The sequence below is a fragment of the Opisthorchis viverrini genome (genome assembly GCF_000715545.1).
Source record: "Opisthorchis viverrini unplaced genomic scaffold opera_v5_137, whole genome shotgun sequence".
NCBI lineage: Eukaryota > Metazoa > Platyhelminthes > Trematoda > Opisthorchiida > Opisthorchiidae > Opisthorchis > Opisthorchis viverrini.
The window spans coordinates 412071-436707 of NW_008751790.1; the positions used below are offsets into that span (position 1 = coordinate 412071).

The following is a 24637-nucleotide window of genomic DNA, read 5'->3' on the forward strand; positions in this document are numbered from 1 at the left end:
AACACTGTGTCTATAGAGAATTCATGAGGTTAAATCGATGTACGAAAGATGGCTTCTTCCCATTCACACAAGAAACGATGGACCATATGACACAAGTATGTCGGACCCGCTTACTGGATCTAATCTTACTGGAAATAAGTATCTGTCATGAGATTGGAAGAAAGATACTCTCGTTCACACCCTATCCGTAGTGCAATCGGGTGGTAATAATAAGGAAAGTCTGATTAAGAATTCAGTCGGCACAAGGCTGTCCTCCTCGAGAGAGACAATGCAGTGAGATAATCAATAAATGAGCTTATCTCTGTCGAAAATGCACGTGTCCAATCGAAAACACGTGTTGTGTTACGTCATCGAAGGTGTTCTTGTACGCGATGAAATCAGGAAAAGCGGTTTGGACCTACATGGTCTAAGCAACACATGTTCAAGCGTCAGAATTACAGTGTCCTTGGGGCTTGTAATCACTGATTTAAAAATAGGATATTATCGATTGACCATTATATAAGGGGGAGGAGACTGTTTGAAACCGATAGTGCTATCATAACAAATTCCATTTATTTACAGGCTCTATCAACAGTCGACCACCGGAGACGTTGTATATACATTCCGATATGAATTACAGAAGAAAAAACGGAGGTAGTAGCTAGGACTATTCAAAATCCGATTGTTCTTACAAAACTCATCTACCGCTTTGCTTTGTTGCTCTTCCTTCGAAAGGGGAGCAAACAGCTTCGAGCAGCTTGGTGCTGAAATCCTGAAGTCCTAGTATTCGAAGGTTTATCACTTGAATTTAACTCTTCCTTTTCTATACGTGGTTAGGTTGTGGAATCTTCAAGTGTATGGCCGTTGTTCTTACATTTCACTTGAATGGAAATCTTTTCAGTTGAAAAATCTCATCTATTCGATTGCCGCGCGAGTAAAAACAAACTGCTTGTACTTGTCTGAGTCGGAAATGTCCTCTCAAGGCACACTGACTAAATACCAGTGGAGCTCTTTCGAGTAGTCCGCCAGGTGTGATGGTTGAACTAACAATGATTTATAGACTATTCTTTCCTATGTACCTTTGCATAGTCAGAAGGATCCTCTTATCCTTATTTCCATGGATTGATGCTTATAGGCCTACTCTGGTGACATCTGAGAGACTAAAAGTTAACATTGAAGGAGTTGTTGACATCACCATCAGTCGGATGAGATAAGGCGGTCATAGGCGGTGGAACGAACTGCACGATCATGTTAAGCAGTGAGACTGACAACTGATAAATTATGACATTTACACTAATGTCGTACACCTGTTTTCCCTGCAATGCCTTCGGCCATGCTGGAACAGTGCTGGAACATCCACATACTCACTGTTTTCGGGTCAAACCAGCAAGTCATCTAAATGGCTCGAAGTCTTACCATCCAGCCGGAAAAAAACTGATGTATGTGGTAAATCACGTTGTTTCGCTCACTCGTCGCGTGACCAGCCCTCCATTGTAAATGCTTTGACGTCATCCGTTATTTCGGTGGTGCTGATACAGTGGTTACCTCTACCACCGTCAGTCGCCAAGTGAACTTTCCGTGAGAAATCAACAATGGTTACCGGTTTGTCAACAATTAGTATGCAACATACACTCCATACAACCAGGTAAGAGATCCAACCTATTTGTGCTTTCAAGTCCCTGTTGGTGTCAGCTGCGTTTTCGTCCAGAATTCTGGCGGTGAAACCAACTATGGAAGCACACGCATAAACAGAATCAATTTGGGTTTGTCAGACGCATTATACAGTTCTATGAGCATCAGTTTACGAGAATTTTACAAACTTCCCTTTATTCCAGGAGTTCCCGAGATGACGAAAGCATCCACTCGCGAAAAATCCATTCTCAATTTCAATATACAACCTACGGAGTACAAAGTAGGGCCAATGGAGCAATCGAAACAACCACAACAACAGAAAAATGATCAGCATCATGCTAGAGAGCTTGAACGGCAACTACAACAGCCTTATTTCTACAGTCCACAATTACCTCATCAGCTCCCACTTCAGCAGCAACAACAACAGCAACAGCAATTGCATCCCGGCTACGCTCAACCCCTGAGTGTGTTTCAACAGGCCAGCCCATCCTACCTGCTGGTTGGTGATATAAACCAACTAGCTGGGGTTAATCAGGGGTCTAATCCATCTTCAGTACCTACCTATCCTGGTATGGTCAGTTCGCTTTTTGGACTGATTGGGAATCAGCCAGGATATCTATGTACACCACAACAGGCCCTGTTAACTCAAACACAACCTGAACCAATGGTGAGCTATCAACAGGTTCCAAATCAGATGCTACCCAACTCTGCGTTGATGAGACCACAGGTAGCAATTGTGGCAACGGATCCGGGGACACTAAGAGCTCTTCTCACCGGTGGTTTGAACCCTCAAACCTTCTTACAACCCATTATCATCCCCACACAACCCCCGTTACCCACGACCAACATGGCACAAGTGAGCAACCAGTTGGTTCCCGCTGGTCAATCCGTATCAGGCGGAAATGAAACATCACCCTATGCAAACTATTCGCCACAACCGGTCGTCACATCAGGTACCGATTATATGAAGGGTATATGGTCCACAGGATCACAGGCCTGTGCATCCGGAACACACGGGGCACCTTCTTTCGGAATACCCGTTTCGCAAACTACTTTCACCCAAACCTCAACAGGAATACCGCCCGTACGAGAGCACAGTAACGATGCAGGATGGTGTGAGCATTCTGTGGTTGGCAGAAACGGAATCCACCAACAACCAACCCAAGCGCGAGAGCCAATCAAGAAAAGCAATATAAATCAGAAGACGGACCATGAAAATTTCTCAGACCTTAGTCGTGATGTAGTGGTCCGGTCTAGGCATGCAACCTCTGGAGACCAGCTATCACGCCCACAGCAGCAACACACACCACCAACAAAGGAGTGTCGAGACCCGGAACAACAAAAAGCGCAAGAGTTTCGACAATCACAGCCATCTCCAAATGATCAAGTGGTTGATCAAGTTGTTCCCCGTATAGGCCATCCACCGCGAACCCTTCGTTTCCTTGCCCGGCCGGACGCAGCCGATGGCCTTGCAGCCATGGAGGAAGTGAAACACATCCCCTCCACTGCAACCACAGTAGCCTATAGGGAACCGAAAAAACTAGAGGCCATTTCCTTGTTTGAGAGCAGTAGATCCAGCGAGAAACCTCTAAGAAGACAACTGACCACAGAAAATGAGGCATGGACCGCGGGAGATTCAGATACACTGGGACGACGCCGAGATCCAAATTCCATTAGTGCCTATTATGAGAGAATCAAACAAAGAGGTAACCGTCCTTTAAGTGCCTATCGACCAACCTCCGTTATGCAGGATGAAGAACATTCCAACCAAGAAAAATTGACACATGTTCGGTCTACTTCCTCTGCCTCTAGAACAACAGGGAATGAATCAAAAGCGGAGAAGAGACTTGATGAGCGGAAACGTCAACCTGTCCGACGGGCGGTTACATTTGCAAACGAGAAGTCCCATTCACCCGAACCAAGTAACCATATACCTGCGAAAGATCCATCTGTAATGTCAGTTGCTGAACGAACTCGTCGTTGGCTTCAGGTTAGAGAACGCGACATGAACGACAAATATCGGTATTCCACATGTGGGTTCATAGATCAAGACTTAATTGATTGTCAGGATTTGGTCCCAGTGGAGGACCGAGTGAAGATGTTCGATAGCGGAATGCACCTACCAAAGGATTCAGACGATATGATTCCTACGAAACTTGAACCGGACAGCAATCCCACCTCGCGGCCTAATTTGGACAAGCCAGTTTACCTGACTGATAATGAGCAAAGAGATAAACGCGCAACAACCCCAAGCAAAGCAGTTGCCTCAGTCAAGCTGCAAACAACCCGATCCACAAGTGGAAGTTTCTTCACACCCCGTTCCGCGGTGGGGCTACAACATTTGAGGTTAGGAACGCCTTCAATCAGTAGACGACCAACTGCGACATCACAGATAACAACCAAGAACGAACCTGAAAAACAAATGAACGCGCAGGGAGATGAACTTGCCAGGTAAGTCAACATTTATACGTCATAACAATGTTTAATTCCTTGCTGATCGACCCTCCAAAACGTTTGACGTAGACAAAACTGTCAGCTGAATCAAAAATTTATTGGATGTGAAGGCAAATATAGATTGTCCTAGTTGAATAACAAGTTAGTAACAAATATCTCGTTTATCTGCGTTTCGGCTTAGGGGATGAAGTGCGATGAGACATGCTGCGCATGGTAGAGTTAAAAAATGAACTAAGGTCGTTCTTTGCCTCAGACTTGGGTTCGTTTATGATATAAGTAGAAAAATCATTGATGCGCATATTAAGAACCATCCGGCTTGGCTGAAACAGTTTGTGGGGACACGTTATTGTCCGGCCGCTTCTCCATATAATTTACTAATCTTATCTGTCAAAGTCAAACGATATACGAGTCATCACACACTGTAACTTTGGCTTTTGAGGTCATCGAGATTTATCATGAGATTATTCTTTGTAATGTGTTGTTTTATTCTGCTAGTATTGTGAAGAATGAAGTGTCCGTTTTCATCACCTAGATGCAGCCAGTTTCGTAGAGGGTGACTTCTAAAAGAACACCAGGAACGATGAAGCATCACGGCTGCCCAACTAACAGAAAAGGTAATAATCTAAGCTGACCCCACGAAGCCCCAAGGGTAGTAAGTATCCATGCGACTGAACAAGTCTATGGCTCTTGAAACCACATCAACCAGTTCACTCATGACATCCGACGCCTCGTGAAAAAACTGTTTGTTTCGTCGATCACTTTGTTCAGACACACAAATGCCATGGAAATCATTCATACTTGCTTGTTTACTCACACAGCGTCGAACACTCTTTTTTTTAAACATCGCACATTCGATGCATTTGAACTGTAGGGCACTCACAAATTTTTTCACATTTATTCATAATTTAAAGCAACATAATACTTCGCACCGTTGCTGCTTTTTTGCGCAAAGCCTCTTTACAGACCTTCTGGCTATGCCTTCATCAAATTTCATTCCAATACTTTACAGTAATTTTTTAAAAAGAGATTACTTGTGGAAAAGGGTTACCTAGTCTCTCCTCCATCGAAGTGCTCATTCTCCGGAACAATCCAGAACAGAGTTGATCGTCCGTAACTGTGGATGCTTCTTTCAGGGTAATAACTGCGTGAAATGTATACCGAGTTTTTTTGCTAAACCTTCAGTCATTTAGTCCAAAATATACATCTTCATTCAAGAGTTAGTGTGTTAACGAAAAGTCATCAACTCAGAGCTGAATCTGGTGAAAAATAATATCTATTTGTCAATCAACTGAAAATGTTTGGAACCGATTGGGAAGTCATCGTTCAAGAGAGGTTTGCTAAACAATCGGCGGATTTATTACTGGGCAACGTTTCGCTTTTGACACAAAAGCTTCATCAGGCCAAGTGAGTAAGTAAGATGGTTGATTGGGTTTCAAGGCAGTCAGGGAACCAATCCGTGAGATTTCTTATGACTGGCCGACTTGATCAGTGCTGGGTGTTCAGTCTGATGTTCCTGTTTATTGGTTAGTCGGTATGACTAATACCTACGATAGATTGGTTAGGGGGGAGCGGGTAGAATCCAATCATGTCTGATCTGGGTCCGGACTGCTCCTCAATAAATCCCAATGTGTACCTCGTTGGAGGAACACTACTCATAAGGTTACTGAAAATTCCTGGACACCACGAATGGTTTCAGCCTTCTTTCGGTTCATCAAGTAGACGCACTCTTCTAGATTCTTCCAATCTTATGCCCAATTCGGACGCAACTATCCAAACTACGTGCGTCTGCAAACCAATCTGATTTTAAGGGAAAACTCAACTGAATCCCAGATGAATCTCTCGTTCACGATGTTCTTCCGTTGAATAGACTACACAAGGGCAGTGTCGTGTTTTAATTGTCACAATATTAGATAAGTTAGTATATCTTCTTGAGTAAACAAGAGATCCGCCTGGAATTCTGCTGAGTCTCCTATCGAAACCAGATTTGTCCAGCGATGTGTCCTTTTTTAGTTGAGGCACCTGTCATTAAACGTGTTTTTTGTCCCATCTTTCATATGCTGCAATTCATTATTGTCCGGAAACAGGGTTTAGGAAAACACCTGTTTCAGCTCCATGAAAGCCAGGCTATTAAAATATGGACAATACGCAGTGCACCTCGGCTGCCTGTGTATGCTGCTAGGTAGCGTACTATCCTGTCGTCGAGTTCGACTGACGTCGAGGAACTCCATAGTGCTGTCGCATCCCGCTGAGATGATAAGCCTCAGGGTTTTGTGAATAGACCCAAGCAACTGAGAGAACCAGCACTTGTTTATGGTGTGAACATATGGTAGAAAATGTTACCCACTTACCGTCTATACGTATGAATGTATGTATGTATATATGTATGTATGTATATATGTATGTTCAGTTTGTATTATAGTTACACAGGGTAACGCAGTCCATTTGTTTGTGCCAGATTCTATCTAACTAATACCACAAGGTTGATATGGAGCCTTAGCACAAATTGGAAAGAGAATGTTAGAGCATACATGGTTAGCCTGAAGAGTTATCTTCCACCATACGACGGCGGGGTTGGAAACATGATATTCGAACATTTCATACAGATCGAGAGTATCAATCTGACATTTCATAATCTTATTCCCGACTGATATGTTTGCGGCACCATAGCAAAACCATTTGGTGCTGCTAAACATGTCTATCCAGCTGTTCACAATATCACGATTGCCACAATGTAACAATAACCTCAGCTTAAAACTCGTTTCATTGATAATCCAGGATAAACATACCCGAGTATTGTACAGCCGGTATAAAAGCGTAAAAGTTAGCTTTCTTCTAATGGACATCTATATCGACATCTAATCGGGTTGCACTGTAAGGATTTCGCACTTTTCCGCCATAGCGTGCACTATAGAAAGAGTTTCTTGTTTTCTATCCCAAAGATTGATGAATTGCCACCAGTCTACAGCTCTCAGTTATTTTGAGTACAAATATGAGACCCGTTTTAGAGAAGAGTCAAGCTATTCAGGGAAAAAACTGCACTAATTTATCAACCTGAGTAATTACGACGGCTCAGTGGACAGAGCGCTAATTTACTGACCAGAAGGTCCGTGTTGCGAATCCGACTTCTGCCTCTCGACTTCGCCTGTCTAGGCTTGGGCGACCTGGCATTATCCCAGCCCTCGTGCTTCCTTCTGGAGGCGTAGCAGTCAGGCACTGACAGAGTGCTATAGCTGAACGATGTTTTCACGAACTACGACGGGCTGTTGTCGACTGCATTCTGTCATAACAACCAGAGCAACCATAGTTATTCGATCCCATATTTGATTTGTCTCCTTGAAGCTGAAATGAAGGTGTAACATACACCACAAAGAGTCGCACTCCTAATGCAGCTTTGCAACCAACCTCAATATAGAAGTTGATAGGAGGAAAATTACTGTATCACTGTGTCGTTTCCTTGAGATTTGAGCTGCTTCCATAAACCAGAATGGTTCTCAGTTGATTGCGCTTCTTCCCTAAATAGTATATTGCAATGATAAAACATTCGATTCGCTGATATTCTTACCCCGGAGAGGGCTGGATCTTTTTGAGCGAGTGGTAACATCGGAGTAGGCTATTTAACGTCCAAAAAGCCGTGACTGAGAGTAGCGTGTGCAGCTTTCCAGCTTACCTCAGTAGGCTTGTTGATGTCAATGGCACGAGGTAACATGTTTTATGTCATCTGCGGTGTGCAGACACCCTGAAGTTTCAAACAAAACTAATTCGCTCTTGTTACTGCGATTATCTTGATCGACTCGCCAAAGCAGAAGAAATTTAGTATCAATAACTTTATCACAATTTCGGAATGTACTTAGGGTAACAGAGCAGTTTGTGGGTACGAAAAACTGGTACGTCGGAAAGGAAAAGTCCTACTAATCTAGTGATTTCATTAGCAGTACCCTCAACAGGATCCTCATAGTGGGTCCTGGGTTGGCTACGCATTCATTAACAAATGTGTAAAAACATGAAAAAGAATTTCAGATTGCCCATTGGCTAGGGTGCGAACCCGAAGATCCGTGGTTCGAATCCAGTCTCTGCACCATGCACCAAAATGGTGCTATATAGGAGCCTCCCTCAGTCTTTGTGTAGTTCGTCCACACTACTCTAACCCTCATATCGGAATCCTTTATGAAAATACCGGCGCACGAAAGAGTTGCTTGCGTGCAGATCAGTGGATCACAACAAATTCATGCCTGGTCTAGGAACGTTTGGAGGAACTGGTCGAGGTATACAACTACGCGTATGGATCGGTAAATAATACACACTGGTGCAGTCACTCTGTGTAACACGTGGTGCTGGGTGAAATTCACTGACGCAGTTTCAGATAAGCTGGTGTGATTTGTAACACAGTTTTTTCTGCTGATCAGTTTTGTGGCAATTTGTTTGACAGCTTGACCTAGAGCAACCTTGCTAGGCTATTTCTAGAGTTGATCGTACCTTGTACATAATGAACATGTGGCTCTGGCATCAGGAGTTTGTGTGCGGATGAACTGGTGCAGATAAGTCTGCAAAACGTTATGCAGTCTCCTAAAATAACTTTCTGATCAGAGGATAAATCGCTATGCTAAATCGCAGTGCTATTATTCTTTAGACTTTTTAATGATTTGAGACCGACCTGGGTCGATCACATGATGTTTTTGGTGTCTGCGCACCTCCTGTTTCTAATTATCGATACAATTAAATTGGAGCAGTTTTCGCTCATTGTTGTTCAGTTCCGTGTAATTTTGTTTCTGCACACAGTGTTAGCTATTTACACGACTTGCAACTTTGAAAATTGTTGTGAACATAGGAAACAAAAAGTGGCAGAGTGTCGCAGTTTCATATATCGATTTTGGAGGCAGTAGCACGTTGCCTATGAAATTTAAGTTTGCAATAAGACATTTCAGTTAGGCGATCTTGGCACAGATGGAATGGAACCTAGGAGGAAAGTGAATCTCCTTTCCGAGATTAGCACCCCCAAATTCGATTCTCCTAAATTTCGCAGTCATCTGGTCATCTAGAATAAAGTAACCCGGATTAAGGAACCAGGTCAGCCAATCGACTATTTTTGTCAAGGATAGTAGCTAGTTGACGATCTATCGGGCGTGCTTCCTAAATTTGGATTTACTTTTGAATAAAAAAATCACTCAGTCGTAGCATTCCTTTGGTGTCTAGCTGCCATGCCACCCGAAGGTTGCACGAGGGCTGATATAATATCAGGTTGCCCAAGCCTAGACAGGGGAAGTCGAGTGGCAGAGGTCGGGTTCGAACCACGGAACTTCCGGTCAGTAAATTCGCGCCCTAACCACTTGGACCACCTCACCCCACTTACCGTTGACATGCAAAAGTTACTTCCTTAAGCCCGTAAAATTAGGTTCGTCTCTTCCTCCACCATTGTGCTCCATGACCACATGAGCCAAAGGACATCCAAGGTGCACTTTAATGCGTTTTTACCAACAACAAGCAGTTGCCGTATCTGGTAGCGGGGAAAACACCCAATTCCTAGTATTTCACTTGTCTTCATTTGAAACAAATTTCACAGAGATTTACTGCATTCCTATTTGCCTGCTCCTTCTCTATCCGCACTTATAAAGCCAGCTACCTCAGTTGTTCTTAGGGCCCCCTTTGTTGGAGGCTCAAGGACACTCACTTTATGGGAAGTAGGACCCTGTGTTATTTATTCAAGTTGTGTGATTCATCAATAATACGGCAAGACATGTAATTGCATGTAAGTGAAATCCACTCCAGAGACGATGAACGCCCATAGCTCTCTCAGTTTGTCCTCGTTTCACGGTTTCTCGGCAATGTTGTAGTTCCTGTTTGAGCAGCCGGTTCCACACAGAATTACTTTGACGTAGCTTACATGAAATGAGGATTAGCCTATAATTCACCGTCTCCACGAATTACGCTCCTGTGAAGGACTGAAAACTGCCTAATATAATTCTGGCGTTTATTATGACTATCCTTTGCTTACTATGTTCCCGCAATCAGCAGCTAATTTTGGATAGTCACTACCGCCGTAGTGGTGAACAAAACCGATATGTTTAGGGATTTGGTTTGTGACTAGACACCGGGTTAAATTTGATTGTTCCGCTTTCGGGCACAGGCAAGGAAATCTCGTTGACAGATGTACTTTACAGATTCTTGAGGTTTTTTTCCTTTTTTTTTCTCTTGGATTACGAATAAACAGACTAAGAGATACACGGGAGGCTTGCACTCAGGATCAAATATTACATCGTTGTGTTCTTCTTGATGGAAAGTGGTGGAGTTTTTGAGACTTAAAGCAGGTCTGGAAACCGATTTCTCTTGGATACGAATAAACAGACTAAGAGATACACGGGAGGCTTGCACTCAGGATCAAATATTACATCGTTGTGTTCTTCTTGATGGAAAGTGGTGGAGTTTTTGAGACTTAAAGCAGGTCTGGAAACCGATAAGCAGACGATACGGAGAACCAAGTTCGGCAGAGCATAGTACAACATGATCTGATAGATAGGGGTTGGAGTAGCACATCGCCTTCGACTTAGAGCAGTAGGGCTGCAGATCAGAAAAGCTGGACAAGGAAGGTGGTGGAGGAAATAACGCAGCCTCAAGAACTGCAGAGTCTATTCGGGAAGAAAACGGGACTCATTCATTCCTTTGAACAAAATCTTTTTTACGAAGACAACTGCCACACTAAGTTAGGAGTCCAAAACCTCGGGTGAGGCCGAGTTTGAGCTGATGAATGGGACTGGAAGAAGGACGAGAAGGTTCCAGTGCAAAAACATGTGATGAACACTAATCCCCTAAAGTGGGAAAAATAGAAAACATAATTATGCGATTACTACCAGGTGAGTTGAACACAATAGGAGATTTCGATGTCATTCAAGAACGATGCAGAAGTTGAAGTGGAGGCGAATACTCACCTGGCCGATTGAAAGTCGCTATGAAGAAGGTGCTTTCTGAAGTTTGGGAGTAATGTTTAAGGTTTTCTGATCAAAACGACTTCAAACCAGGAGGATGGGTATATATTTTCCTCAAAATGATCACCATTTTGCACAGGTGGTAGGTATTTTTTCTGAACAAAAACATCAGCTGAATATCATTTGGCACTTGGTTGGTGGGATAAAATTTTCAAAATGGCTCGAATTTTTTCTCAGCGTTTGTCGAAAATCGGTGCACTGATTGAGGTCTAAAATCCGAGATAAGCGGGTTGTAGTCTGTGCCAATTTCTGCACTACAATGAAATCGATAGATGAACTGTACTGGTAGTTACCGAGAGATGGAAACTATCATTACACATTCCGAATTGCTCAGAATACACAGATACTCCAGTTAGTATTCTTGTAGGTCAGCAAAATGTTTCCTTATTTTTGGTTGTATAGATGTCAAACAAGCATTAGAGACGGACAGCATTCTAACAGAAACAGCTGAGCTCATATCACTTTACCACTTACTGCCATCTCAATAAATTGAGATAAACGTTTCGACAAATCGCGAACACATGAAACCAGCTGAGTGACGTGGAATGGAGAGAGGGAGTGGGAACGTTGAGGTCACTGATGCTTAAGAGAGTCAGAGGAACATACAACGAACTGCTTGGGGGTTAGAAAATTAGAAGAAACAGTTGGGGATAGTAGAATGGGAAGGAAGGAAGAATGTGTAAGTCTTATATATGAGCCCAACTATCTTAAAGCCAATGTTGGTACCAATTATTTTTGAATACATGAGTCGCCTGATGGCAAAACCCGTCGCCCAGGGAAGCACACTAGATCATTTTTTGGAGCTCAGAGACCGAAACGCACACATTGTCGCAATACAGATAGTGCCTAGGCGACGTTTTTTCATGGAAAAACTTTCAATGGACCTAAATAACCAATTCGGCAAATATTCAGAAACACACGTAGATAGGCGCCTTTCCGTCATAGCTAAATATGTTTCCACACTTAGCCTGTTAAATGTAGACGCAAACAAACAGAAAATATCTGTTCATATCTAAACACATCGGAGTGACTGCTTAAAAACGTGTTGCAAAACTCATTTGAGGAGATGGCCGATCCTGGTTAAGACGTTATCACTTTTGAACAACAGATAAGCCGAGCAGACATGCGGCAGTGTGCGGTTGTCAATCAAGTGGAACCGGGAACAGAAGTGATAAGTGGTAAAAGGCCCAACTTGAACCTACCCAACCCAAATTCACGCTTTACCCAACTGTCGTAGCACATATTAACAGAGACCTTGAGTAATACGAATTCACATAAATTTCACCCCAGACTTGAAGCACGTTAACTTAATCCTCTCCCTCCCACTTAATCAGCCCTAAAATCTGCTCACGCACAATGGCAAACAAAATCACCAACCAGACACAGAGTAGAAAGGGATCTTCCTTCTATTTTCAGACTCAATTAAGCTTACACTATAGTTATTTGACCTAACGAAGCTTCTTCGTGTAAGTTAAAGCAATATCCAGCAAACTCTTCTGAAGTTGTCCAACAAACTTGCTTTTAATGGCTGAGGCAATCAAGGGCAAATTCAAAAGGCTTGGAGAACCAGAATGGAGCTACAGACATGACAAGTCTCGTTGCCAACAACTGTTTGGCACGAGACCTTTGGAATGTGGCTAATCCCTGTAATATGTTGCGAAATTAAATGAGCTTAGGCAATCCCTTCAATAGGCACGGCGAATAATATTTACTTTCATATGCCCAAAGACTTTCTCGTTGAATTGCTTTCAATTTACGGTCTTTCTAGCATGAGTCTTGCAGAGAAACGTCGACTATTCAGCCGACAGAATCCACCAAAAACGGCCAACAACATACGATCAAACAGTCGCAGGAAAACCCAACCGGTTACGCTGGATGACCTAGCAAGAGCCAATCAGCTGATCCTTGCAAGATTGGATGGGCGAAGTTTGGGTAAGTTCTCTCCATAAGTTTTATGGAAAACCTTAGTCAGCTCACTCCTAGTTTCATTCCTTCTGAAGCTAATCGGATAAAACAAGACCCCGAGTTTTCGCTGATGTTCTGCTTGAATTCCGCTCTTTGTAGTACATTCAGTTACAAACTTCACCAACGAGCGATTCAGCTGAGTTAAGGATGGCAACTTCCAACTATCAACAGCCGGCTTCCCTCATTGATGTGTACAGTGCTCAGAACATTTCATCGGAATGTATTCATATCTGCATACTGCACTGTAAACCACGAAACACTGTGTACAATCACTTGAACATTCCTCTCGTCACAAAGCCAGTGGTTTGCATGATTGAAATTCAGTCGCTTGTATCCAACAAGCAACGCTTTCAGACACAAATGAAAGGGGACTGGGTCCGATCACGACGAACTGCCGCATGAAGGTCGAATCTGTGTCTCACCTTTGTTCGACTTCAGCTCCGTTTTCGCCAACTTTTAAGTAATGACCACACACTTAAAGAATTGCCATTCGTCAAAGAGTTCTCAGCAACCTTATAAGTAGTTGCCTTCATAAAAAAGACTATTCATTCATTTAATACATTCCATTTTTATCGCGAAGTGACTACGTTTGATTGTTCTCATGACTCCAATAGACCAGTTTTACGGGGATGTGATACCGAATTCGAGGAGTCTTTGCTATGTTGCAAACTTCTAATATCTGTGACGTTTTCGTAGATTTCACTAGAAATTCCCCGCCTTCTGGAATCTTAACCTTTCAAAGCTGAGGTTTCAAACCACTCAAGTGGTATTCACGACAGATTAAAAAAGACAAAAAACATTTGTTTCCTTCAAAATCTCATCTAAGTAAAATAGTGGTTGTGTTCATTGGAGGTACTGAGTTTTATGTTTGTTAATAGAGCCTGCAACCAGACGGGGAGTAGTTTAACGATCTGAATGAATTACCTTCTACATAGTCTCCCCAAAAATAGATTAATCACAAATTTTTGCAAAATTCTCATCACGGGGTTAACATTGTCGAAAGAAATGGATACATCACCCTGAGCGTAATGAAACGTACAGAAGAAAACGTTGCCACACTTTCATTGTGCTGGTGGCTGATCGGATGGTAGTTGATCTGTTCGCTGGGCTTGGCAATTGGCTTGCCTTCCTTGTTTACCGCCTGACCTTCTTGTGAGTATACCACAGAACACACATGATACGTGCACACAGAACGCAGACTCGCTCAGTATGCATTCATTCTTTACTGAGAAAGATACAATCAACCGTTTAATCACCTTTCAGTACAATTGGTAATTGTATAGCTTCTGTCAAGGCCCAGTTGCGAACACGACCTGAAGTCGTTGTGCTACTTTTAAGTGCTGTGTTTCGAGATTGTTGGTTCTCTGAGTAAACGCTCACAGCAGGCCGGTCCGCCAGCCATAATCATCGCCTATGAAACAACTCACTGCTGGCATCAAATGCGTGATTTTTGTTTACACAGACAGACTGAAGGTGGTGATGGTCTCTATTCAAGGTATATTCGTGAGAATATGGGCACTCATGCTTAGATCGAGCTTAAAGGGAAACACATTTGCCCGGAAATTCTTGCCCTCCATTTCCTTTCAGCTGTCATGCACATCATACCCACTGGTCCAATGAGTGAAAATGTAGAATCGCCAGATCCAGTGGATGTTGTTTGTGGAGGAATCAATAGTGGCACTAAAGGAAACATATAATTGTCGGGGAACAATTATAAAGTAGTCGATACTATTTCCTAATAATTCAAAATATATGCTCACTGTTTCCTACTTTAATATCCTCTTATGTTTGCTCCTAAAGGTAACATGTTAAACACGTCAAATGGCTACATCGTTTCGAATGCGATACTTTCACCGGTTTCCAGAATGAGGTCATATTTTTTCTATTAGACCACATATCTCCCTGTCCCCGGAGAACTCTGTTCCCTTTCACAATCTTTCCCACTGAACCTGTTCAACGGTGTATGTCAAAACGCACTTCCATTTCCTGTTGATGCTCCCTTCGGATCATACCACAGACAGATACCTATGATAGATAGATATAGATAATCGTATAGATAAATTTGCCTCTGCATCAGAGGTGTGTGGATATAAGTGGTTTGACGTCATGGGACATGATCTTGGATTTGGTTTGATGTGGGTGCTTTCTGTTAAGCGTCTGGAAAGATTCACTGTGATCTACTTCCTGGTTCACGTTTGGTGATAAATTTCACCCGTATTCATATAAAGGCAGCATTGACCAACGTTTGTATTGTGTTCCATTTCCGGTTTGCCGAAAGATATAAGGACCAAAAGTAAAGTTCAGCAGCAAATGCTTGTTGCGCAAAAATACTTCTTCTGGTGTGAATAGATCTGTTATGTCGCTCGGCTTGCTAGCCATTAAAAGACTGTACTCTCACTAGCTGGTACAATTGAGTCTTATGGTAATGTGGGGATAGTATGGAGCTTTCAGTTGAGGTTGCACTCTGTAACTGAAGCTGATCTATGCCGAAAAGCCTCGAATGATCGGACAGTTATTTCATCATCAGCAGTGCGTATCTCACGGAAGACCGGGGAGTTTCGAACGGAACACGTTGTGGTGCGTTCTGATTTGACTGCAATGACAGTGAAAATACAGTCCTGAAACAATGATTAGTAGTCGTGCTCACCGCCTAAATTTTCCCGCCAGTTGTTCTGTGCCTATTCATTCGTTTGGATTGTTTGATCACAGGTAAATCCGACTGCACCAAACATCAATACTAATAGAAATAGGCAATGCGTTATCAAACAAACATGACTTTCCTTTTGTTAACCTGTTTGGTTGGCGGACCATGCATCACTGTTTGTTGTAACATTCATATTCTCAGGCGGTTTACTTCATACTTCCTCTATTCGGTAACTCTCTGCACTGAAAGCACAGCTTGTAACATGGAAAATGAAGCAGTGCATTGTTTGATGATGATACTTGTTTGCAGTCGTGATCACATTTATAAAATCATGAACTGAAAACTATTGGAGCTGAAACGTGGACTCTCAATCCATGGATAAAATGGGTATTAGCCAGCGGGAACAAACATGAAATTTATCAAAAGTTTCATAGAAGGTAGTCTCTTAATGTCCACGAGCATGAGGCAAATAGGCACAAAGTGTACCAACAATGCGAGACGATCTTCACCAAACAAAAAACTACCATTCGTCAGGAAGAGGGTATGAATATTCAGGCGTCAGAGACTTTGGGAAAGATTTGATTGGCCCTGAATCGGGCAGGCTGAGGAACGAGCACTGCTGCTTTGATCGATCAATGCAGACAAAATTCCTCGTCGAGAGCTCTTCTTTTTGGAGTGACGTAGGTAGAGTGGTATAGTCCATGATGATTTAGACTATAAGGAAGATATCCATAACTATGTTAAACCTAATCTAGCACATATGTTATTGAAAAGAGCATGAAGGGTATCAAATGAAGAACATCATAATTGGGAGATTCAGATGGATTCAAGGTGAATTCTCTATCAAAAACAAATTATTATGCAGATATGTGTATTATTTAGGTGATAGCCGTTGTGATCCCCAAAACGCAGTGTCCAATTTTCGTTTCACGATTTGCCACCTATCTCCAAACTAGCCGACTGTATCCGCAGTGAACTCGTTGCGGATTTCATCGTGCTGATACTTTATTTTTTAGAATCCCCCTCAAGTATTTTACGTGATGACAATGAGAGTTTCGGTTTTCCAGAACGGGCTTCGGAAGTGTCCACTCCCGAAGCCAGCATACTAAGTAAGTCCATTTTGCTCATGTTTTTTACAACTGGTTTAACTTAGGTTAACGAAGAATGAACTTACATTTGTGTATCCCCTGGCAATGAATAGTGGGTCACGGTGATCTGATAGGGCACTTCAAAGCATCCATAGTTTATGATATTCATATGGTGACCGATGTGTCAACGATAAATCTTACAGCTTAGGCTTTGTTTGTTTTTATACTGGAAATGGCTAGATTGTATTCATATACGCAACCCGCTGTAACCACATACTGTGGGTCGCATTGCTTAGGTATATGACTTTTAGTTAATTGTACCTCGAATCGTTGGTCCGTGAACATACGCCAGTCCTAGTGAACAGTGAACAAATCATGCGTGCTATGTTTCAAAAGTGGCCGTAAGGGTCACAAATAGCACCTAGATACAAGCTCCCTCAACAGTGCATTCTTCTGACTTGCATGAAGCTCCGCTTGCGGAAGCATAAATCGACCCAACAGATGTAAATATTTCATGTGTTTGGCAATATTTGAACTCCGGATAGATATTCAGTGTTGATTGCAATTGGTTTGCCAGTTATAGTAGTTTGTAGAAGTATGTCGTGGCGATGAATGGTCACCAAGAACTGGGAACAGAACCCAGAAGCAGGGTTCCACAATCGACCCATCCGAGTCGACATTCTCTGCTGGTATAGTGACAAATCTTGAGACTAAAACAATGGATGAAATTGTTCTCCTGAAATGTGGAAACGTCTATTAGGACAAATTGTTTGATGGCTCCGAGATTAAAGAAGCTGATGAAATCATTCAACTGCTTTTGAAATCTGATAGATGAATTCCAACGGTACGGAGAGAATTTAGTGTGAGCTTGGAAGGTCATTGGTAGCGGACAGGAAACCGATGCCGGGAATATGGTAACCAGGAAAATTTCCACGAAAATCCTACATAATAAAAGGATGGCACATTCAAGTGCATTGAGCGAACTGCTCACCATCATCATTCGACCTCTGAGACCATTGTTTTCCTGACTATGTGCAACACATTCATGCGTGCTTACAATCAGTCACAACCTAATACTCATAGTTGCGTCCAAGATAGGCCATTGTGAGTGCTAAGTGCAAAACTGTCCATAAAAGACTAGGCTAGAACACTGCAGCTTTAAGCCTGACAGTGAAGTATCTTGTGAGAACAGAGTGCAGCAGGACTCACACTATAATGTGCTGCCTGAGGATTACCGTGTCGTGCTCAGGAGCGCGAGCGATTTGGGTATCCGGATTTCGCAGGAGGACGCAAGATCGGTTTGCTTCCATTTTAAAGAACACCTAACAACACTGATGAGGTATACTCATTTGCAACTTTTGTTTTGTTTTGGCCCGAGACTAAAATGATATTCGCACAATTTTCCCTATAATACGCCTCTGTTTGAATGCTAACAGTTTTACCCCAATATACGTTTTTTTGTTGAGCCGCCTGATTGAAATTTTCCAGTTTGAGTTACATAACAACTAGCCTTCTAACGGTAAAATATGGCACCGGCTACTTTATTTAGCGTGAATACCATGCTCAGCGATTCCTCGAAAATTGGACGGTGCTTACGTCGGCTACCAAACCTAACTCCCCCGCTGAGTTCAATAAGTGGAGCTTGAACTTTCTGATCACATATTATTTATCCAAAAAGTCATCTTCCTAAACGTTCTGCAGCTGGAATGCTGCCATTTGTGTGTAGTCATTCATCTGTATTCTACAACAGAGATTTAGCCCGGGACCATTATCTGAGTTTAGCAGTCAACCCTCCTTTTCAGATAGTTGAGCTTGTGCAGTTGAACTAATTACGATCCACAGTGCTGCTTTTTATACTACCCACGGTTTGTCTAAATTGTAACCTTAAATGAGATGTCCAGTTAGGTGGGGCCATGAGAAAATGGAAGTTGACCCACTTTGGTTTCCCTCAAACCCATTAACTGGTTTAGCGTGAATACCTTACAACAGGCTTTCAATGGGGTAGCCTACCCCAAGTCGCTGCCAGATATCAGCTCAAAGCTCTGTGCGAATGTGAAATTCAGGAATGATCCGGACAAGATTCACTGGAACAGCTTCAGTTCGTGGGCCGTGGTGGTAATCTTTAGGCCACGACTACATGTGAGGGTTATTTATCACCGATAAATTATTCTTAGTCGAACCGGGTGCGTTCAGATTCAGCGGCCGTCTTGGAGTACTCCCAATTCACCAAGTCCCCGCACAGAGTCACGTGCATTGGGAATCAGTGTGTACGGCCAGAGCACGGAAGTGCCCTGGAAGTGCAGTAGTGCCTCCTGTCTGGTCATGCGCATAGACTTTCCGCCAATTGGATTGGCTTTCAATGCTTCTGCCATAGCCAATAGGGATGTTGCCTGAACTATCGATCTCGTTGTTGATTGGCTAATATTTAACACAGAAGTAGCGCGCGACTCGGTTGGTTGCACGCATCACTCACGCCCGGCTTTGTGATTCAGACTTTTAGATCAACCTGGGCGAAGCAGTTTTCTCGAGTACAGGGACTACTGATCACGAACCGAGTGGCTTGTACATTCTTCAGTTACAATCAAGTTTTCGAGGGCGGATGAATAATGTCGATCAAAGATAGGTAAGTTGTCACCCGATTGCGGATAGACAATATCTCATGTGCTCTGTGGATGTGAGGTTGCTTCATTTACTCCATAAAAAGTCACGTCAGGAAGATACTGGCATAAAATGCATGTGTTGCAGAGAGAGAGACTTCAGTGGTTAGGTTACTGTTTAGCGTTTCCTGTGTTTTTGTCTTTATATCACCGGATGGCGGCTGATTTTCATTAACTCGCATTCTACGGCCATTACTATCAGCACATGCACATAATCATAGCACGGATTGTCTGAAATTGTTGACATCCACACTTTCTCCATATACTCGGTAACTTATATAAGAAACATGAATTTGTTGATTATGTTTAACTTAATATCGTTCTGTTCAAAAGGTTGAGAGAAGCGTCAATTAGTAACTCAGTAAAGGTCAAGGATTCGATAGTAGAGAAGTGCAACTAATGATAAGCCGACCTGGTCTCCGTTCCATGACTCCAAGCCAAATGTATCCTCTTAATCTAAACAGGTATGGGACGCTTTCCAGCAGCAGTCCGTAATGTCTTACTAGGATGCGTCATAACAGTTGAATGTCCGCAAATTCTCACCGTTGTCGATCTGGAATATATCATTGATACTGTTCAAATGCAAGAGGTACAACCGTTCCTAGATGATTTCGCCAAAGGAACTCCATTCTTTGATTCACGCTTTGTAGTTGGAGGGTGTTAAACCTATTTCGCCTAACAGACCTCTTAAAACGAAAGTAGGGTCCTTAGAGAGAGAGGGAGAATCGCAATCTCGGGATCTTTGTTAGCCCCACGAATTCGTTCCATGGCCCACGAAGGTCAGAAACTGATCCAACTATGGCTCCAAACGGTATCACTTGGTCATGATGACCATGTGTATAGAATAATACACTACAGCTTATCTTGCTCTATGGTGTCAAGGTTGGCGTATGCAAGCAAAGGGTCTGATGAATCTTCAATTCTTTGAAATCCGGTGTCTAAGTAATGTTTGCGCCCTTTGGGTAAGCAATGAGATGTGCATGAAGCGGTTTTGGGTTGTGTAACGAATACATTAGTCGATACCTTAAGTCAATCTACCGAGAATCGTGCCCAGCAGAACAGGTAGTAGTGGTCTAGTCGTACGTTGCAAATGCCGATTCATTACTGTCTATCAGCCTCTGTTCTTGATTCCGATTAGCATAAACAACACATCGGACAAACGTTGACTTTGAAAACAATGCATGGGCGATGCCATAATTAGCTGGTTGCTGTTGTTGCCACTCGATTCTCAGGATGATGTCCGCACCACTCTCCTGTGCTTGTGTGAGGAAGCTCAAGTGATCCCAATGGTTTCTGTCCAGTTCGTTAAGAGTTCAGAGGCATAGGTACTTTTTCGACTGTCCCTAGGTCCTGCTTCTTCTATGTTTCATTATTCTTTTCGCGCTATAGCATTTTGGAGTATTTCAGATTGATGGTTGTTTAGTAGGGAAGCACTGATGTTCAACACCATTGTTTTTGTCGTTAATGCTAATGACCGAATGGCTGTTCTTGGGTTAATGTTCCATGTATTGCCCCAAAGTGATGGAATACGGGGATCCTACAAATCCAAGTTATTTTGTAGCTACGTACTGTTACTGATGATCTATGAACTCAGCCTTAATTACGGATAGTCTAAGAGCCCAAGTGGTTTAAGTTCAGGACTCACTATACTAGCTGAATTAATTTGGTGCTTGTCGTTCAGGCCTTGGTTTCAGATCGGTAAAACAATTCAATAACAACGAGCGGCTAGTTAACGCATAATTCTGAAGGTCTGATCTAAAGCTCCACTTATTGTATCTGATGATGCCACTTGGATGAACTAATTGGAGGTGCATTGTCCGGTGCATTCCTAACGGTCCCTGGCTCTTGTGCTCTCAGTGGGCTCTCGGTCTATGGGGTTTCTCCAATAAATTCATGGTATTGTCTTGAGTGCAGTGGTCGGCTGAAAGCTGCTTATGGGTACCAGTTTCTACACTGCAGAGCACTATATAGAAGCTGACTTATAGGAATCGAAATACACGAGTTCGCCACTTGATGTTTACACAGTCGATTTCTGATTTCCTGGGTTCTTGGGTCGTCTATCTGCTCGCCATTTAAACTCTGTTAACTTGATACAAAAATTTCACAAGTGAAATGAAAAGTTGCACTGGATGAATGTATGGTCAGAATTCACGAATTGTTCCCGCATGAGCTGTGAACCCGCACTAGTTTGTCGCAGATAGCCGGTAACGTTTTAGTCGATTTCCGTACGCACATTGGCCTACTGCTCTTTCTAACAGATTTCTCCCCTTTCAACCCCTTCGATACCGCCGTATGTCTGCATGTTTTATAGTGTAGTAGAGAGAGTACCCTTTGCGGAGAATATTCATGGGGAATATGGTTTAATCAGCGCGCGAGTAGTACCGAACAAACGTCAAATCGGGTTGAGGTGCAGTCTAGAACAAAGGGATTCATAAGAGCGATAAATCAAAATCAACAGCCGATCGATAGTGGGTTGTAGATAACACACAAGGAAGGAGCTGTGATGAACCTATTTTATGGAAGTGATTAGATAAGTCGAAAATGCTTTACGAACGACGGGATTCACGTGATGTGCCTGACCAGGGGTTTCGATACCTGTAGTCTTCACGGTTATCAAAGTTTGAGTCACGGACTTACTATGACGTTATGTTGCTGGAGTTGTGGATCAGTCACAACAAAAATGGTACTCTGTCTGTGGGGTTAAACACCTGTCCTTTCTTCGTATAAGCCAGGGTTGAATGAGTTTATTGGTTGTGGCTTCTGTTCCGGTTCTGTGCTATTTGCCCTGGCCGGAATTTGTTGTGAGAACTTTCTATGGGTTGATGAGTTAGCTACAGTTTATAAGGTTGCGCCTCCTTAATCCTCACTGATAAATGACTCGAAATCAGTGCATTACCACTGGTCTTAGCTCTTAATGGCCCCTTTCCCTATGCCAATTTTTCCATTGTTAATGAATGCACTCGTACATGGTTTACAACTAAGTGTAATAATCTTAGCGTACTTTTAATCACAGGGCATGGAACAACAGATAAGCTGGATCCTAAGGACAGGAAAATGTATGCGAAATGTGGAGAGAAATCACAAATTTAGAAAGTCGAAACACTGTTGACAAGTTTTCCCCTTGCTTTGTTCTTCAATACGTGTCATCGTCCCGTAACTGTTGGAAAAAAAGACTGACAATCTCATCTGGGGTTTGTAATCTCTGGTCTCATAAGGCTGACATAGGTTCGGTCTTGATAACTGACCGGACGGCAGCGTGAGCTCTGCCTGACAGCGCACCGCTATTTATGCTCTAATAAGTACTTAACGTGAGAGTGCAGTTGTCAAGCATCTGAAATTTAAAGTGTGAGCATTATTCAAGCAAGATTACGTGGGTTCCATTGACTTGTGTAGCATTATTCTGCGCTTTGCAACCAGACTGCTGTCTGTATGGTTCTTTCGTCGATTTATTCTTCCCGGTACAACCCTAGAACGTATTGAAATCGACGTGTAACGTATCGTGTTTTTTCTCTTCCAGTAAAAACTCTAGCTTGGAGTGTGTCCCTTACTGTTTCAGAAAGCTTGTTTTGGTTGGGTTTCAATATGTTTGCAGTTCGGAACCCTTGATCCTGATATATTTGACACAACTTTCAACCCCTTTCAACTCCAGACAGCTCAGCGAATAAGACTTAAACCATTGATCGAGACGTCATTAGCTTAAATCCCGCTCTGGCCCTTTGATTACTTCAATCCAGGCTCAGGTAGTTTGGCAGTGCTTCGATCCTCATGCATCCTCCGCTTGCATGGAAGATGTGCACCGAAATGGCGTCACGGCTGGACGACATGATAACATGCGGTTTTCATCCGTCAGTTGCCGTTGTCCAACCGCTTTCCAGTGGCATTTCCAACTGCTCCGTACTTCGCTTATCAGGGCTTATAATATACAATCGCCTAGCACCCATAGGTAGATCGTCCACGTTGTCGCTGTTCACTTCCATGGTTTTTTATTCAGAAACTCTTTATGCTTGTCGGGAAAATTCAACTGAAGCTCAGCTTCATGACATTATTCAGGTGTTCTGTCAGCGTAGCTTTGACCAGCCCACTGCTAGCTAGGCGTCGAGAAACTACAGAACATGATTGAGCTTAGGTCTGAAGGAGGGCGTGGTGAGTGTTGACACAACTGCACGTAATGTGTGATCTTATTATCTTTGTAGTTCATCCAGGTCGAATGACCATTCAAGTTGTCGTCCACCCACTGTTTGAGATGTGTGTCATTGCACTATGATGCGGGACAGTTCGCATACACTTCCGCTTACTTCACTGTGAATTGTAGCAACCCAACCGAGATGATCTAATTTCGCTTCGTTTCGACGGATTTGTGCTGTAATAACCATAGATCCTTTAGACTGTAAGTACTTTAGTGTTTGCAGTATGTCCTTGCAGTTTTGGCAAGTAGGCTTGGTTACTAAGTTTATTTGCCAAAAGTAGGCTTCAGTGAAACACTTGTGGCACTGGTATGCCCCTTAAAAATGCGAATTGGCCTACAGCATCTGTGCCAACTTTGGGTCCGTTTAAATCATCAGTAAACCCAACCTTGAACTAAACCTCGTGTCGGAAAAGTCGTCATTGCAGAAAGAAGTATATGCACGTTATCGTGAATCAATGAAAGTCAGACGCGTTTGGCCTTTCTGACATCGTGTTTAGGGGCTAGATTTTTCATCGCCAGTCTTTCAAATTGCGCAAGAGAACATGGGACTCAGACTTCCTGAGTGGCTAGTATCCACTCACCAAGCTTACCGATGCCATTGACGATTAATCTGAACGCTGTTACCGCCAGAAATACAACCGTGGGACTTCACATTTTGTAGGGTTCTCTTTTCAGTAGGATCGTACAGGGTATAGTGCTTGACAGAGGAAGTTCTTGTATACTTTCAAGGTGAATGACATCACGTTAACTTAATGCATAGCATGTTATGTATTTAAATATGACAACTGAACTCTTTTTTCTCTGTTCACATGATGCATGCTAGATTAGGGAGTGTGCATATCCTGTATACTGGGCTACGGAGCAGTGGGCTGAAAAATTTGAAACCCTCTAAGTTGAACTTTTCCTCTGTGTGTTATGAGGTTGGCATTATGTTTTTTTTTAAAAGAGACTCGGATTTGTGGCCAGCACATCATTGTACACCCTAGCTCTAAAGGACAAGCTTTCCACCGGATATGATTCGGAATAGGAGCATATATAGTCGACAATGACCAACA

The 24637-nt window shown here is 42.8% G+C and overlaps 1 protein-coding gene across 1 annotated transcript in view; it reads left to right on the forward strand.

Annotated features, from left to right (window-relative positions):
* T265_06453 (hypothetical protein) overlaps positions 1-24637 on the forward strand; it is a gene marked incomplete at both ends in the record, with an annotated part of 96434 nt that overhangs the window by 32108 nt on the left and 39689 nt on the right. The window contains 4 exons of the mRNA XM_009171721.1: positions 1815-4062; positions 12811-12974; positions 16668-16760; positions 19770-19860. Coding sequence (XP_009169985.1) covers positions 1815-4062; positions 12811-12974; positions 16668-16760; positions 19770-19860 — 2596 coding nt within the window. The remainder of the gene's footprint in view (positions 1-1814; positions 4063-12810; positions 12975-16667; positions 16761-19769; positions 19861-24637) is intronic.